The sequence below is a fragment of the Mycena indigotica genome (assembly GCF_014461135.1).
Source record: "Mycena indigotica strain 171206Taipei chromosome Unknown Mind.scaff0002, whole genome shotgun sequence".
NCBI classification, from domain to species: domain Eukaryota; kingdom Fungi; phylum Basidiomycota; class Agaricomycetes; order Agaricales; family Mycenaceae; genus Mycena; species Mycena indigotica.
The window spans coordinates 6,269,520-6,283,207 of record NW_023503001.1 but is presented as its reverse complement, the minus strand read 5'-3'; the positions used below and the strand labels follow the sequence as shown (position 1 = coordinate 6,283,207).

Sequence of the window (13,688 nt, the reverse complement as noted above, 5' to 3'; positions counted from 1 at the left end):
TCCTTCGTCACCGCGCGATCGTGGTGATCGACCTACCGAAAACCGCAAAAGCCCAAGGGGAAAGCGCTCATCGCCGCTGTGCGGCCATGGGACACTGTCACCACGTTTCATCTCAACGGAACTTTGGTCCTTGACACGATGAAAGTTATGTTGCCGTTCGACGACGAGGACGACATCGTTCCGACCCAACAGCTGTCCAGCTCCGCCCAACCGCTTGATTTTGCGGATTGGCTGGGGCCCTTCAAGCTATACTCACCCGGGTGAGAGCGATAAGTGCCGTCAAAAAATTGTGCTAACAAGAATTTTTTGTTCTCAGTGACCTGTGGTCTCTCCACAGGTGGGTGATCACCCAAAGGCGCTCGCTTCCAGATCTGTCGACGCTGCCTTACCCAACCGATCAAATGCATTTCGCATGGGTCAGTAAAGCGTCGACAGAGGGACCACCCCAAGAAGAGGGTAGCATCATCGTCCCGTTGCTGAACAGGATCGCTGTCAGCGTCTCGATGCCCGTCGAATACGACACGCTCGGATACCGCCACACTGGCGAGAGCGAAACCGTGGTCTTAGAGCCCGGAATGATGCTGTGAGCACAACCCTAACCGATCTGATACCGACTAACGCGTCCAAGCGTTTTACCTCCGTTGTCTGCCTATCGTGTTTACGCGCTCGACGATACCGTCTACCATACGCGATACTTTTCCACCCAGCAGACGACGACGAAAGCGATCTATGCAGAGATTCATCGCGTCGTTCGTAGCACGCCGAGCTCGCCTACACCCTCCGCTTGGCTCCTGGTCCTGCAGTATCTCGCGCAAGCCCATGGGATCCTCAGCGACGCTTCTCATCCGACCCACGGTGCTGACTTGAAGACCAGTGCAGGTCTGTACGCGTTCATGCTCCTCCAGTCATACGTCGTCCTATGGCCAGCGCTACATGGCGAGACGTCGGGAAAACCCTCCGAGCGTAACGGGAACACCCTTACTGGACGACCCAATACAGTCGACCCTCTCGGGATACCCCTCCGAATCGGGCGCCCATTTCCACACCGATTCTAGCGCTGGGTGGATCAAGGTTATCCAGGTGTGTAAACGCCTCGACCTCACTGTCAAGCTCCAATCCGGCGGCGACCGATACCCCACGTTCACGGCCGCTATGGAAGCCTCCGTCGTTCATCTCGCCGTCTCTCTTGTTCGCTACCGACGTCAGGAGGAAATGAGCAATGCTCAGATGATCAGCTTTGCCGTTCTCCGTCAACAACTTGCGCGAGCGCTTTGTGCATTCGACGCCCTACGGGAACAACCAACTGGGCTTCACATGCGCTTGTTGGCGGATCTGCGGAAACGAGGACACTCATCATGACAAATTGCAACCTTGGCCTCTCGACAACCCGGACTTTATCGTTTAATATAACATTTTTGTATTTAGGATGATATAAAATATATATCACGATTTTCATTGATACATTGCATAAAATTCTTCCATCTCCATCAGCACACGATCTTCCAGCGCTCGCGGCAAGCCGATATAAGCCTTGTCAATACGAATATCAGCGAGCGACGACGCCTGGAGTGCCCCGAGAAGCGTCATAGCGCCTTGTTCGTCGTGCAGCAATCGGATGACGATCAACCGCAAGTGTTCCAAGCGGATCGGTTCCTCGATTTCAGACCAGCTATCTTCGTCCGTCAACTCAATCCAGCATTTTGCAAGGCACCGCGTCTGTCGGAGAACGCGCTCCCACACTCGAGAGTTTCGCCCTCCGCAATGTCAAAGCGCTCAAATTAGCGAACCAGCCAGAATGAGGTAACTGTAAGGAGCAACGCTCCAAGGTGAAGTCTCGCAACAGAGGTGCATCTACATCACCCAAGAAATTTCCGCGCAAATGGAATCCGACGTGGAGTTCTCGAAGAACCGGGAAAAAACCACCGATCCGAATCGGGGCGGCTACTATGTGAACGTGAAAAGAGATGTACTCCCAGCGGTCCCGATAACCCAACGCGAGTTCCATCACTGACTGCGACGCGCGCAAGTTGCATGTACGCTCTCCTAGTTCAATCGAGAGCGGAAGATCGCCGGATTTTGCGAGCCAGTCCCGCGCAATCTGTATCCTGCGACGCGACCGAGCATCAATCTTGAGCGAGCGCCAGAGGCGTGGCGTGGAATTCGCAAGGTTTCGCCAAGTGTGGCATACGCTTATGAGTACCATCGGGGAGCCTTCGTCGAAGAGTGTCGGCCCGTTGAGGATACGTCGGTACATAGCTAACGAAGATATCGGACAAAATATCAGAGGGAAGAGAATTCATGCGTGACAACGGTGCTACAGCCGGCCTTATATACACCGCCTAATTAGGAAGGACCCCTTGGGCCCAAATAGGTCACATGCTTCGACTGCGCCCGTAGCACTGTCCGTAGATGCTTGCGCTCAATGGATAGCTTTAGATATGCATGAGATAGCCACCTCAAACGCCTATCCAAGATTTTCTTATCCCGCAAGGCACGCTCGAGCAAATGGGGTGGCATCTGTGGGGGTAAGGTGAACAAAAAAGAACCCACGAGTGTGAAGCACTGCACCTTTAAAACTCGGTAGACAAGATAGCGAAGACGTCTTCGTGTTGGCTCGTTAACCCGCCGCCGCTCGCGAGGCGGCACACGCAAAGCCAAAGGCTGCCCGTGACGGGTGATGTACCCACGAATCATCAACGGCTAGTTTTATGGGTTATAGGTTTCTGGTTATATTTACTGGTTTACCGGTTCACCCAGTGCTTCTTCATCGGGTTGAGAGCTTGCGATGGTGTCCCATCCCCACTCATCCGGCGACATCAGCGTTCAAACGATAAGACGTCACATCAAGCCTATCACCGCCGAGAATGTTTTCTATGGCTTCGTTGACGTGGGGCGTTTCCACGCCAGGACCGAAGGACAAAGAACACGTTGCAAAACACACCCTTGCTATTCCTGGGTATAGACGGTCGTGACGCCAAGTTTTACTACTACTGCAAAAAATACATGGCCACCGGCGTCGTCTGTACCGGCAGCGGTTATTCGAAGAGCTTCCGCACACCGGACAGCTGGTGTATGAATTGCGCGGCCAAAGACGACAGTCACAAGGTCTTGGGGTACATCGGCTGTGTTCTCCTAAGCACACCGATATACCTGACTCACACAGTACCAACAGCCGCCGGTGCTCGCCGCCGCCTCCTCCGCAGAAAAAAAAACAAGTGCGTCACGTCTGCGTAAGTATGTCCCGCTGTCAGACGATGACGAGTTTCCAGGCAGCGCAAGTCGAAGAAGAACACGAAGCGTAAATAATTGTACTAGTCCAAAGAATATACACGCACGATATCTGACTGTCCCTACACACAACCCTAACCGATGGATGTGACTTTCGCCATTGCGCAAAATCAAGTATGACGAGCTAGACTCCGGGCGCTAGTGGCCCGCCGATGTGCATATAGCGGTCAAGGAAAGCTCAAGGAAGGCGGTGCACGCGCGCGTAGTTCTCTCGAAAATCACAGAAGGTCGGAAAGCCTCGAAGTAGGACCTAGAGGCGGCAGAGCTCGCAGTGACCGACCACGAGTCAAGTATCTGTTGAAGATGAAGCAGACTCGAGGTTGCCCGTGAAAAGGGTGCCAGTGGTGACGAACCCCACCGAATCACATTGCCTGCCCGAGGTAGCTCCCGACGTGGACAGCATGATTGACTGGTTGAACGCCGACGCAGAGTAGAATACATGTAACAGACTTCGCGGGGGGGACCTTGAGTGATGACGACTTGACCAGGCACAAAGAATCGGCTTTCAAGGGCCACACATGTTACTCCGAAGCGGATAGGCCTTATCGTAAATTAATTGATGGGTTTAATCGGAAATTGATCACATCTTATTGCCAGTCAAACTGAGGTTTGTTATGGCAAAATAATTGAGAAATCCCAATAGTTCAACATAGGATACATTGGGAACTACAGTCACAAAACTAGATTCTATTCCATGTATGTGTGAGGGCAGGCTGCTCCTGCGTGCAGCGGATTCACAAGCATGCAGCGCACTCGCGGGGGTGGACACAGAAAAGGAGGGGGGATCCAACCTTAATCCCAGCATTTGTCAGGACCAGCCGCCCTGACCGCTTAGGACCGTGCTCACGGCACGCGCTGCCAGTGGATGATCGTGGATATGGTAGACCAACGTCGAGTGCGCTCTGTTGTCGTTCTGGGGGTATTGGTCGTCTGGGTTACAAGCCTAGGTCGGGCCGTCGAAGGGAGGGGAAGATAGTCAGGGTCGGCAAAACGGCCACGCGGCGTCTGTCTGTGGGTGAGGAACAACAAATGTACAGTGAACAGGGCGACGTACCTTTTCTGGGCCAAGAGGGTACAAGGTCTCCATCGACAACAGATGAGGGTCAAGATAAAACCTCTGATGAGGCTGTGCAAATCCGGTCACGACGCCCCGCCTTGAGGCGGTGTGGAGTTAGGGTCACGGTCCTTCCTCCTTTGTAATGTAAGACGGAGGAATGTCAACGTGGAATCCTTAGAGGCAGCAAGGTGTGACCGTCGCCGAAGCCTTATCGGAAATTGATGGGTCTAATCGGAAATTGATCGTATCTCATCTCTATCGCTAGTCATAGCATCAACTGAGGGTTCTTATGGGCTGGAATAAAAAAAAAAATACTAATCCCAACATAGGATACATTGGGAACTACAGTCACAAAACTAGATTCTATTTCCATGTCTTATCCAGCACTCCCCACCACAGACCTAGGACCAAGCTCGCGACGCGCAAGAGACACCAGGCTGCTTTTGATCATGGATATGGCAGTTTGGTCGTCTGGGTTGTGCGCGAGCACCAGCGCAGGCCTGAGGCCGCAGGCCGCTGCTAATCTTTTCCGAGTCAAGGTTCTCTGGGTATTGGTCGTCTGGGTTACAAGCCTCGGTCGGGCCGTCGAAGGGAGGGGAAGATAGTCAGGGTCGGCAAAACGGGCACGCGGCGTCAGAGCATGTATTTCTTCTCCCCGAAGTGGAGAATGTCGTTGTCGTGCAAAGTCGGCCACGATGCATAGCGCTGCCTTGAGGTGGTGCGGTCCCACATGGCGGACAGAGGAATTTCAACGTGGAATTCCTAAAGGCAGCAAGGTGTGACCGTCGCCGAAGCGGGTAGGCCTTATCGGAAATTGATGGACCTAATCGGAAATTGATCGCATCTATCTCCAGTCATAACTGAAGTTTTTTTTTTTTTTTTTTTTTTTTTTCGCAATAGTTCAACATTGGATACATTGGGAACTACAGTAACAAGACTAGATTGTATTATGGAGCACTCCCCACCATACCTCTGACTGTGCTCGCGTCGCGCACTCCTGGGGTACCAAACCCGCTGATAACGTTCATAGGAAGACCCGGAGAGGGACCCACCGCCCCCCCTACACATTGGTGGACCCGTATTCTGCAATGGCATCGCCCTCGCCACAGGAAGCCAGTGTGCGTCCCCCTCAGGCTTTCCCGTCGTCATTGCTTTGCTCATCGCTGCTAGGTTATGCGCGAGCTCCAGCTCCAGCACGGGGCGTTGATTTCTTTTCATCTTCTCTGGGGTAGTGGTCGTCTGGGTTACAAGCCCAGGTCGCGTCGTCAAACGGAGGGGAAGATAGTCAGGGTCGGCAAAACGGGCACGCGGGCGTCTGTTTGTGAGTGAGGAAGAGCAAAATTTACAGTGAACAGGGCGACGTACCTTTTGTGGGCCGAGAGGGTACAAGGTCTCCATCGACAACAGATGAGGGTCAAGATAAAACCTCTGATGAGGCTGTGCAAAGTCGGCCACGACGCTGCCTTGAGGCGTTGTGGAGCTAGGTTAAGCGGGTAGGCCTTATCGGAAATTGATGGGTCTAATCGGAAATTGATCATATCTTATCGCCTGAGGTTTGTTCCGGCTTGGAATAAAAGAAATCCCAAATAGTTTACTAAACATAGGATACATTGGGAACTACAGTAACAAGACTAGATTCTATTTCCATGTCTTATCCAGCACTCCCCACCACAGCCCTAGGACCGTGCTCGCGACGCGCAAGAGACCCCCAGGCTGCTGATATGGCAGACCAACATCTATCGAGCGCGCTCTGTTGTCGTGCTGGGGTATTGGTCGTCTGGGTTATGCTCGAGCACGGCGGGCTTCCCCTCGCGTGTTCTTTTCCGAGTCAAGGTTCTCTGGGGTATTGGTCGTCTGAGTTGTTGTGTAGGGTCAGCAAAACTTTTACGCAGGGTGCGCGGCATCTGTCTGTGGGTGAGGAACAGCAGTGAACAGGGCGACGTACCTTTTTTGGGGCCGAAGGGAGTCTCCATCGACACGAGGCGGCCGCCCTTCCTATTTTGTAGAGGCGAAGCAGAAGTGCAATACTTACCACAGCCGAGTAGGACGACACTCGCGAACAAGGTTAAACTAGTGAGACAGAAAGTATATGGAAAGAGCAGAAATATCAGTGTATTCCGCCGCGATATACCCCTTCCGTCGTTTTCCACTGAACCTGAGAGCAATAACATTGCCTGCCCAAGGGCGCGAGGCAGCTCCCCATGTGATGTGGTGGACAGCATTATTGACTGGTGACCCTAACCCTAAGGCTGCCGTAGAGTAGAATACATGTAACGGATAGTGTAAAACTTGGCCAGTGAGACCTCGAGTGATGACGACTTGACCAGGCACGGAGTTGAAATACGGTTGAAGAATCGGCTTAGGGCAAGGGTTAGTGTCGCTGCGGGCGCGACAGTGTATTTCAACCATCCGCGGTCGATCTGGTAGAGTTGTGAATGGCAAGGCAAGAACATCTAACCCTACCTTCATCCGCGGCAAATAAAATGGCAGGGACCCGCTGCACCACTTCATCAACGATGGGTGTCGATAGAGGTGCCGACCGACATTCTCCTCGATGATTCTCCCAATCCTATGATTCAGTCCAGTTAAACAACGAGTCCGACGCGTCGACGTACAGCGTTTCGATGTTCTAATGAGCAATAATAGGCATTTTTGCATCGACTGCACCATTGAAAAGTGGGCAGGCCACAGACCCAACACGCCGGGCCATCGATGTGAGGATTCATGATCGATTCTGATGTCATTGATTGTGGCCGATGGAGTTCCGATCGACCGCCGAGAACGCGGCAACCCTGCCAGGTAATGAGGAGGGGGGTATTCATTCCCCTTGTGTTTCCCCTGACCGCCCCCTATCACATTTAGTTTCACAGTGGGTCTAATTCCCCGCCCAGATCGACACTGGGAGGTTCTAATAGTTTAACACAGAATATGGGTACTCTTTTCGTATATACTCGCAAGGGGCGACATAAGAAGATGTTAACCAGCGCTCGCTCAATGGCAGTTAACATAAAGTTAATTCGACCTATGGGGGTTCAATCCCCCACCGGGGAAAAAGAAATCTTGAGTGCATAAAAAACTGCAAGTGACCCCTGGGGCGGCTGCCTGGCTACCGGCCATCGCTCAGCACAAGCATGGTCAAAGGGGGGGTTTAACTCCGATTCACGATATGTGGGTCGGATTAAACTTTATGTTAACCAGAGCACGGTTAACAGAAAAACTGCGCTGTAGAGCGGTCACCGCACCGACCTTCCACACCATGCAAGAGCTGGGGGTGCCTCCTGCAAAAACCGGGCCTGCTCGGAGGACAGCCAGGACCAACACCAGCTAAGTATTCCACAGGCTCTTCCTCTGATCGCAAAGCAAGTGAACGCAAGCCGCGACGACGATCATCATAACCAGCGCAGTCGTCCTAGCGTCCGGAACACTTATCAGGGAAAGCAGATGTAGGACCCTCGTAACCTTAACTTGTCGGACTAGGGTGCAGGATTGAATTCTGGGGGGTTATTAAAACCGGTTTGAACTCCCAGTTGATTTAGAAACCGGTTTGTAAACAGGGATTGATTAAAATTGCCTAAAATAGCAATTTTTGACCTTTTGAATCATTATCTTCACTTGTCTCTTTACACCATTTCTCAAGCTTTCAGGGTGCCTCTTGCTATCCTACGTTAGATTCTGTTTTGTCTGTATAGGGTGTGACACGTGTGACAGTAACTAAAAGACCTCCAGTTACATTAATATGGAGAGTAACAATGGTTGATCAGTATGCTACCTCTATAGCTGTAAGTATAGCTGCTACAGCACAAACTGAATTGCCTAACTTTCCTACGGGTCATGTGTTTTGAAACAGCACTTTTAAACAGCGGTTTGAAACAGCTGTTTCAAAACACGGTTTGAAACACGACTTAAATCCTGCTGCACCCTAACTTGTCCAGTACTGTAGATGAACGGTTGAGGAGACGCCAACTGAGACTACTGAAAGGCAACTTGCCAGTCAGTGGCGGCGCAGTCTGTTGGAACAATCCTAAGACGGACAAGACCTTGGCCCTTGGATCTTGTCCTTCAGGTGTATCCTCTTCAGCTGAGAAGTATGCATCATCATGTGACTCTTCGTCTGACTCAGATTCATTAGGCAACGAATCTTCATCTACATCTTCTGTTTCCGACGCGTTGTTCTCTCCGAGCTTCTTGCAAGGCTACAGCGTTGAGAATGCGTACTTGACGCCTTGTTGATCAAAGTAATCCGCCCATTGACATCTAAAAAGTCAATCTGAGCCGGCGCATAACTTGAGGATAAAATCAAGAGAGTTTACCTTTGTGCCGCGGTGAGTAGGTCTGCCTTGTTTATCAACAACAGGCATCGTCTCTTACTGTTCGCCTTCCGGACCCTCAACATCGTTGACATAGGCTTCGAGGTCTTCGCATCGGACACGCAGTGGGTTACGGGCGTCGACGATCTGAACCACAAGATGTGATCGCTCCAGCACTCGCCAAAGCTGTCGCCAGACTTCGTTGCGCTCAAAAGGAGTGAGAAGAAACTTGTCCTCATCACAGAATCATTTTCTTACCTGGCTAAACCTCTTCTCCATTCTAAAAAAAGCAGCCTTCTCTTGGTAGATATATTCTTTGTCCATGCTGGCCTTCGAGGCGTCGCTTATGTTCTTGTTGTTTCTTGAGAGCCGTAATCTCCTCCTGTTCGGTCAGAAGGTAAGGGTTCTGACTCGATCCTGCTGTTTGCTGTATGATCTTAACACTGCGGCGTTCTGATAAAAGTTTGACCATGGCAGCCCATACGATAAAACAGTACTACAGATTGATCAGCAACAACTAGATTTGTCTCTTTACCAATGCTGATACTGGCGCTTTTTGTGCATCTTTTACTTTCCGATTAATGATTGCGCGTCCAAGTGTGGTCCCGTCTAGGAGGCTGTTGCGATGAGCTGATACCATAACGCAAACAGAGGTGCTTGCCATGGCTAGAAGCAAAATGTTTTGTCAGAGTGACATCATGAAGGCGGAGATTTTCGCGTCTTACAAGGCCTTCCTTCGACAAACACGAAAGCTTCCAACACGTTTGGCACAATCCCAAATATCTCCACTGATGACTGAAATAGTATAGGCAGTTCTCAATGCCTTTTGACGATGTTCGTGCAATCCTTGGGGCTCAAACTCTTCACATTCGTCAAACCAAACTTCAGCGAATGGCAAAGGTAGTCCAATGGCTGACATAGCTCTTTACTTCCCCTTTTGACTCCATGTTAGGACACCCGCCGTCTGGAAGCTGCAAACACCCACAAAATTCATGCCTTGGATCACGTCCTTAAGGTAGCCTAGGGTCGCAAGGGCAAGCTCAAACGCGAACTTATCGAGGTTGTGCTATTGCTGCGCCAAGTTCTAACTTTGCAAATAAGCCTCTGTTGTCTGATCCCAATGCGTCGTTACCTACACCGATAATACCTGGCGTCGAAGATTAGCGTCTCGGCCGTCGGCAGTCTTGAGAAATGACGCACTGGAAACACCCCCCACATTGCCTGCTCGGGCTAATCCCAAATCTGAGGAAGCCAACCTTCTAGGTCCCTTCAGCAAACGACGTGAAGTCAACATTCGATGGCGGCACTTTGTGAAGGAATCACGCAAAGGTCAAGCCACCACCGTGAACGACAGTTCAGGCTCTGTTAAAACCGAAGCTACTCGTGAGGCTGGTATTCGCTCGTTGCCAATGCAGGATTGTTAAGCATGATGCGAATCCCGTCCAGCATTTCCTTGAGTAAAAAAAACGTGAGACAAACCAACAGGGCAAGGTTGGGGGGGTGTGACACTAAAAAGCTGGTAGTAACGCTTAGCGTGCTCGAATTCCGTGCTATTCTTGCTCATTGGTCAGTGTCCTGACGCTTTGCTGCAAGGCTAGGATGTTGCGGAGGATCTTCTTGATGCCCAATGGTGTTGGTAAACGCAGATGACGAGCACCCTGAGCCCCATGAAAACGAACCTGCACAAGCGTTATTATGGCAATGCCGCTTATGAACCATACCGCCGTTCTCGTTTTGGGAGACATGTTGTTGCAAACCTCCCGCTTCTCGTTCGATGGAATAATTGCCCTGTAGGGGTGTAAGCAAGGTCTTCTTCACTTGGAGACTCTTCGTACAAATTTCACCGACGATTCGAGGTAGTGGATGGTGCACGACATCGAGTGTCGATTCTTATCGAGTCCAAGATTAGCTCTGAGAGTTGTTCATACGTTTTCAAGAGCGCCTGGAAGCGACTATAGAACAGTTAGAGTGACGCCGACTCGCATATGTAAAAAACACACAGTGCCATTTCTTATCAGCCGATGCTACAGTGGGGAGTGGGGGCAGGAAAGAATTATAAGGGGTTACGGCCGAGGGAGGTTCGAGGTTGGTAGGGGACATGAGGGTATCGTCCGATGTTGATTGAAAGCTCTGATGCAAACCATGACTGGTGTCGCGTTAATTGGAGGTTGCTGAAAAGACCATGCGATATAAACTTGCTAAGGCGCCAAGATTGTGAATAGAGACGATCAAGTCCGGTCCGTCTGACCGAGGAAATTTAGTTCGAGATGCGTCTCTTGCTTACAAAGTTTTCATTATCAACGGTAATATAGGAACATACAGTGGTGGTTAGCATCTCAGCTAGACAAGGGGCCAGTTCCGACCGTCGTGCCCACTGAGCGGACAGAGCAGGATGTGACTCGGCATCGGGATCTTTGGGATTAGGTACCGAGACAAGGTCCTGGAAGCGGTCACTACATCGTTGATAGAACTGTATCATGACGCTGAGGATTAATCGAGAAGTAATTTTCGCGGTGGAAGGGTGACTTGAGTAACATCGCACAAAGGGAGTTGATCCATGAGTTGCGTGCTAGCTTTGACCAAAGGTTCAGGCGATAGTCGAGATTCTTGAAGAAGAATCAGGTTGTCCAGTCACAGCTTGATGGAAAAGCAGTGAGACCTTGGGGAAGATAGACGCGAAGGACAAAATCATCGAGAACTGATAGCAGACTCCATTCCAGAAGGTAATACGTCTGAAACGCGGTCCAGAAATGCCAACAATCGATGATGTTGGCCAGCACCCAAAAGACGATCATCCGTGCCAACAGTTGACAAAGCTGCTTGAACAGTACTTTCAGTGGTCTGGCATAGTGTCTTTAAGGACGCGAGTCAGCTAAGGGCTTTATTTGTCTGCTTGACGTCCGTATCGGTGAGTCGGAACACAGCCTCGCGGGAAAACTTACCCTCTCGTAATATCTCATGGATGGAGGAGATGGGGTTTCTGCCCGAGACTGAACCTTGGTTCTCGTCCACCAGATAGTCGTAAATCAACGTCCGAACCTTGTTTCAACTGAGCACCAGCTAATAGAGAGAGGCTGAACATACTTCGGCTTGTACTGAATGGGAAGAGAGCGCCTGGTTTTTGCCCCAGAGGCGTCTTTAAAATCACGACACTGAGGCAATATAATGAACAGAAATAAAAAGTTGGAAGATTGGCGACTTCATAGACAACGCGAAGCCCTTGAGCTACGGCATCGAGTAAGTCGTCCAGAAAAAGTCTTTCAGAACTTCGTGGTCGACTTGCTTGGCGGAAGACTCGAGCGCGACGAGACGAAGATTGGAGACTTTCCATGCTGCTTTGGATGTGGACGTTGAACGGGAGCGGCCGTACTCTGCACGCTCCTCGACTTCGTCGAGTGTAAAGACTTTGCTGGGAAGACGTTCCCCAATAAGTATTGTCTAATGCACTACCCAGCTTGCCCAGCACTGCGAAGGCTTCCAGCAGGGTCTCGATATACGAAAACGAGTCGGATTCGGGATTGCTGGCAGTAGCAGCAGCAATAGAGGCGGATGAGCGCCCCTTCCGAACTGTTGCTGCCGAATGTGGGGTCGTTGAGATCATAGGGTGGATCATTGGGACGCAAAGCAAGATCATTCAAGAATCGCGTGAGACGTGTTTGTCGGAAAGTTTCCTCGGAAGGGGACGACGTAGGATTGGTAGAGGGCTTTAATTCTACCTTCGGGACTGAACGCAGATGAGAAGGAATGACGGTTATCACACACAAGATGCAGCCCAGCGCGATTCACACCAGAAGGATATAAATGACTCTGACCGACGATGAACACACAGTTTCTTGCAAGTTCAGAGACAGCTCCGATCTCGATCATTTCAGACTTGTTGATGATTTTTGTGTAAACAAGTAGCACTGAAGCTTTGCGTATCTTATCGGAAATTGATGAGCTTTATCGGAAATTGATCGCATCTGACGCCCCGCTTGTCTACCCGGACGTTTCGAAAGCAGGTAATGTAGAATCTGACAGCCTGGGAATTAGGCTCTATCGGAAATTGATTGTTAACTTGGGTCACCCAAGCCGCCTTGAATAACCCTTTTGGATAGACAACCAAGGTTAAATGCTACAGTCTGCTTCTTCTTGCGAGGTCACACAAGAAAGTTGACATACAGCCTATGAACATCTACGTAGCAAAGGATATTGTAGTGTGTAGAAAGGCTACCAGAAGTGGAGGACGACGTACTGCCAATCGTACAATCGTCGTTGCTCATCCATGGACAGCCTTAGCAGTCTCTTGGGGAGCAAGTAAGTTGCTGTGGAACCAAGGGGAGGAACATACACACTCACTCGCCGATGGCTGGGAGATCAGTGGGACATCCATCGAGATCTGTAGCGGGTTCGCTGTGCTGTTCTTTCTCTGAGCGTCGTTGTTGCCCCATCCAGCCGAGTGATTCTTGTTTGTGGATGTGATGAGTAGGAAGCAGTAAGGGGAAGCATAAATCTTGGAACATCAACGGTGCTTTTGCCCTCGTTATAACGACAAAAACGTCACGCGTCACACAGCTTTTCCGTCCGTCACACATGTAAATTCGCCCCGAATCAGTCCAAATTTCCGTCCGATCCGGCGCCGAATAGTAGTACAGTATCGAAAAAGCCACTTTCGCGGTTCAAAATATATCTAATGGAATGGCCGTTATTAAGTGGCTCCGACCGACTGGTATTGCCAACCGACTGATGTGGTTTGAATCCAGAAAGCGAACAGAAGCCAAACCCTAACCCTGGCGTGTGCTACGGCGTACTCGTTTCATTGAATTGGCTGCATCGCCGGCACCCCTGAACGATCCTGGAGACAATTTTGCTGTTCGAAAAGTTATGGTGCTTGATTCCTGCTTCAAGCACATTAGAGGTTGGTGTCCATGTCATTTGGGATTTTTCCTTCAGGTCGTCTTTCTGTAGATAGAGTCGTAAGAAGCGTGGCACCGCGCTCTCCGAGTTGTCATCACTCCGTTTGCTCTCTGAATTTAAATATGATACATCGAGAACTA

At 50.6% G+C, this 13,688-nt stretch overlaps 2 protein-coding genes across 2 annotated transcripts; both read right to left on the bottom strand.

Annotated features, from left to right (window-relative positions):
* Positions 1 to 10,202: 10,202 nt before the first annotated feature.
* MIND_00293000 (Sec8 exocyst complex component specific domain-containing protein) lies at positions 10,203 to 10,529 on the bottom strand (the record flags this gene model as incomplete). The annotated part of the gene is made up of 3 exons (XM_037359792.1): positions 10,203 to 10,310; positions 10,369 to 10,440; positions 10,488 to 10,529. The coding sequence occupies 3 exons, from the start codon at positions 10,527 to 10,529 to the stop codon at positions 10,203 to 10,205; spliced, it is 222 nt and encodes a 73-aa protein (XP_037224887.1).
* A 1,348-nt stretch (positions 10,530 to 11,877) lies between these two features.
* On the bottom strand, positions 11,878 to 12,265 carry MIND_00292900 (Sec8 exocyst complex component specific domain-containing protein; the record flags this gene model as incomplete). The annotated part of the gene is made up of 2 exons (XM_037359791.1): positions 11,878 to 12,056; positions 12,100 to 12,265. 2 exons carry the CDS (start codon positions 12,263 to 12,265, stop codon positions 11,878 to 11,880), a joined length of 345 nt encoding a protein of 114 aa, XP_037224886.1.
* Between the last annotated feature and the right edge of the window lie 1,423 nt (positions 12,266 to 13,688).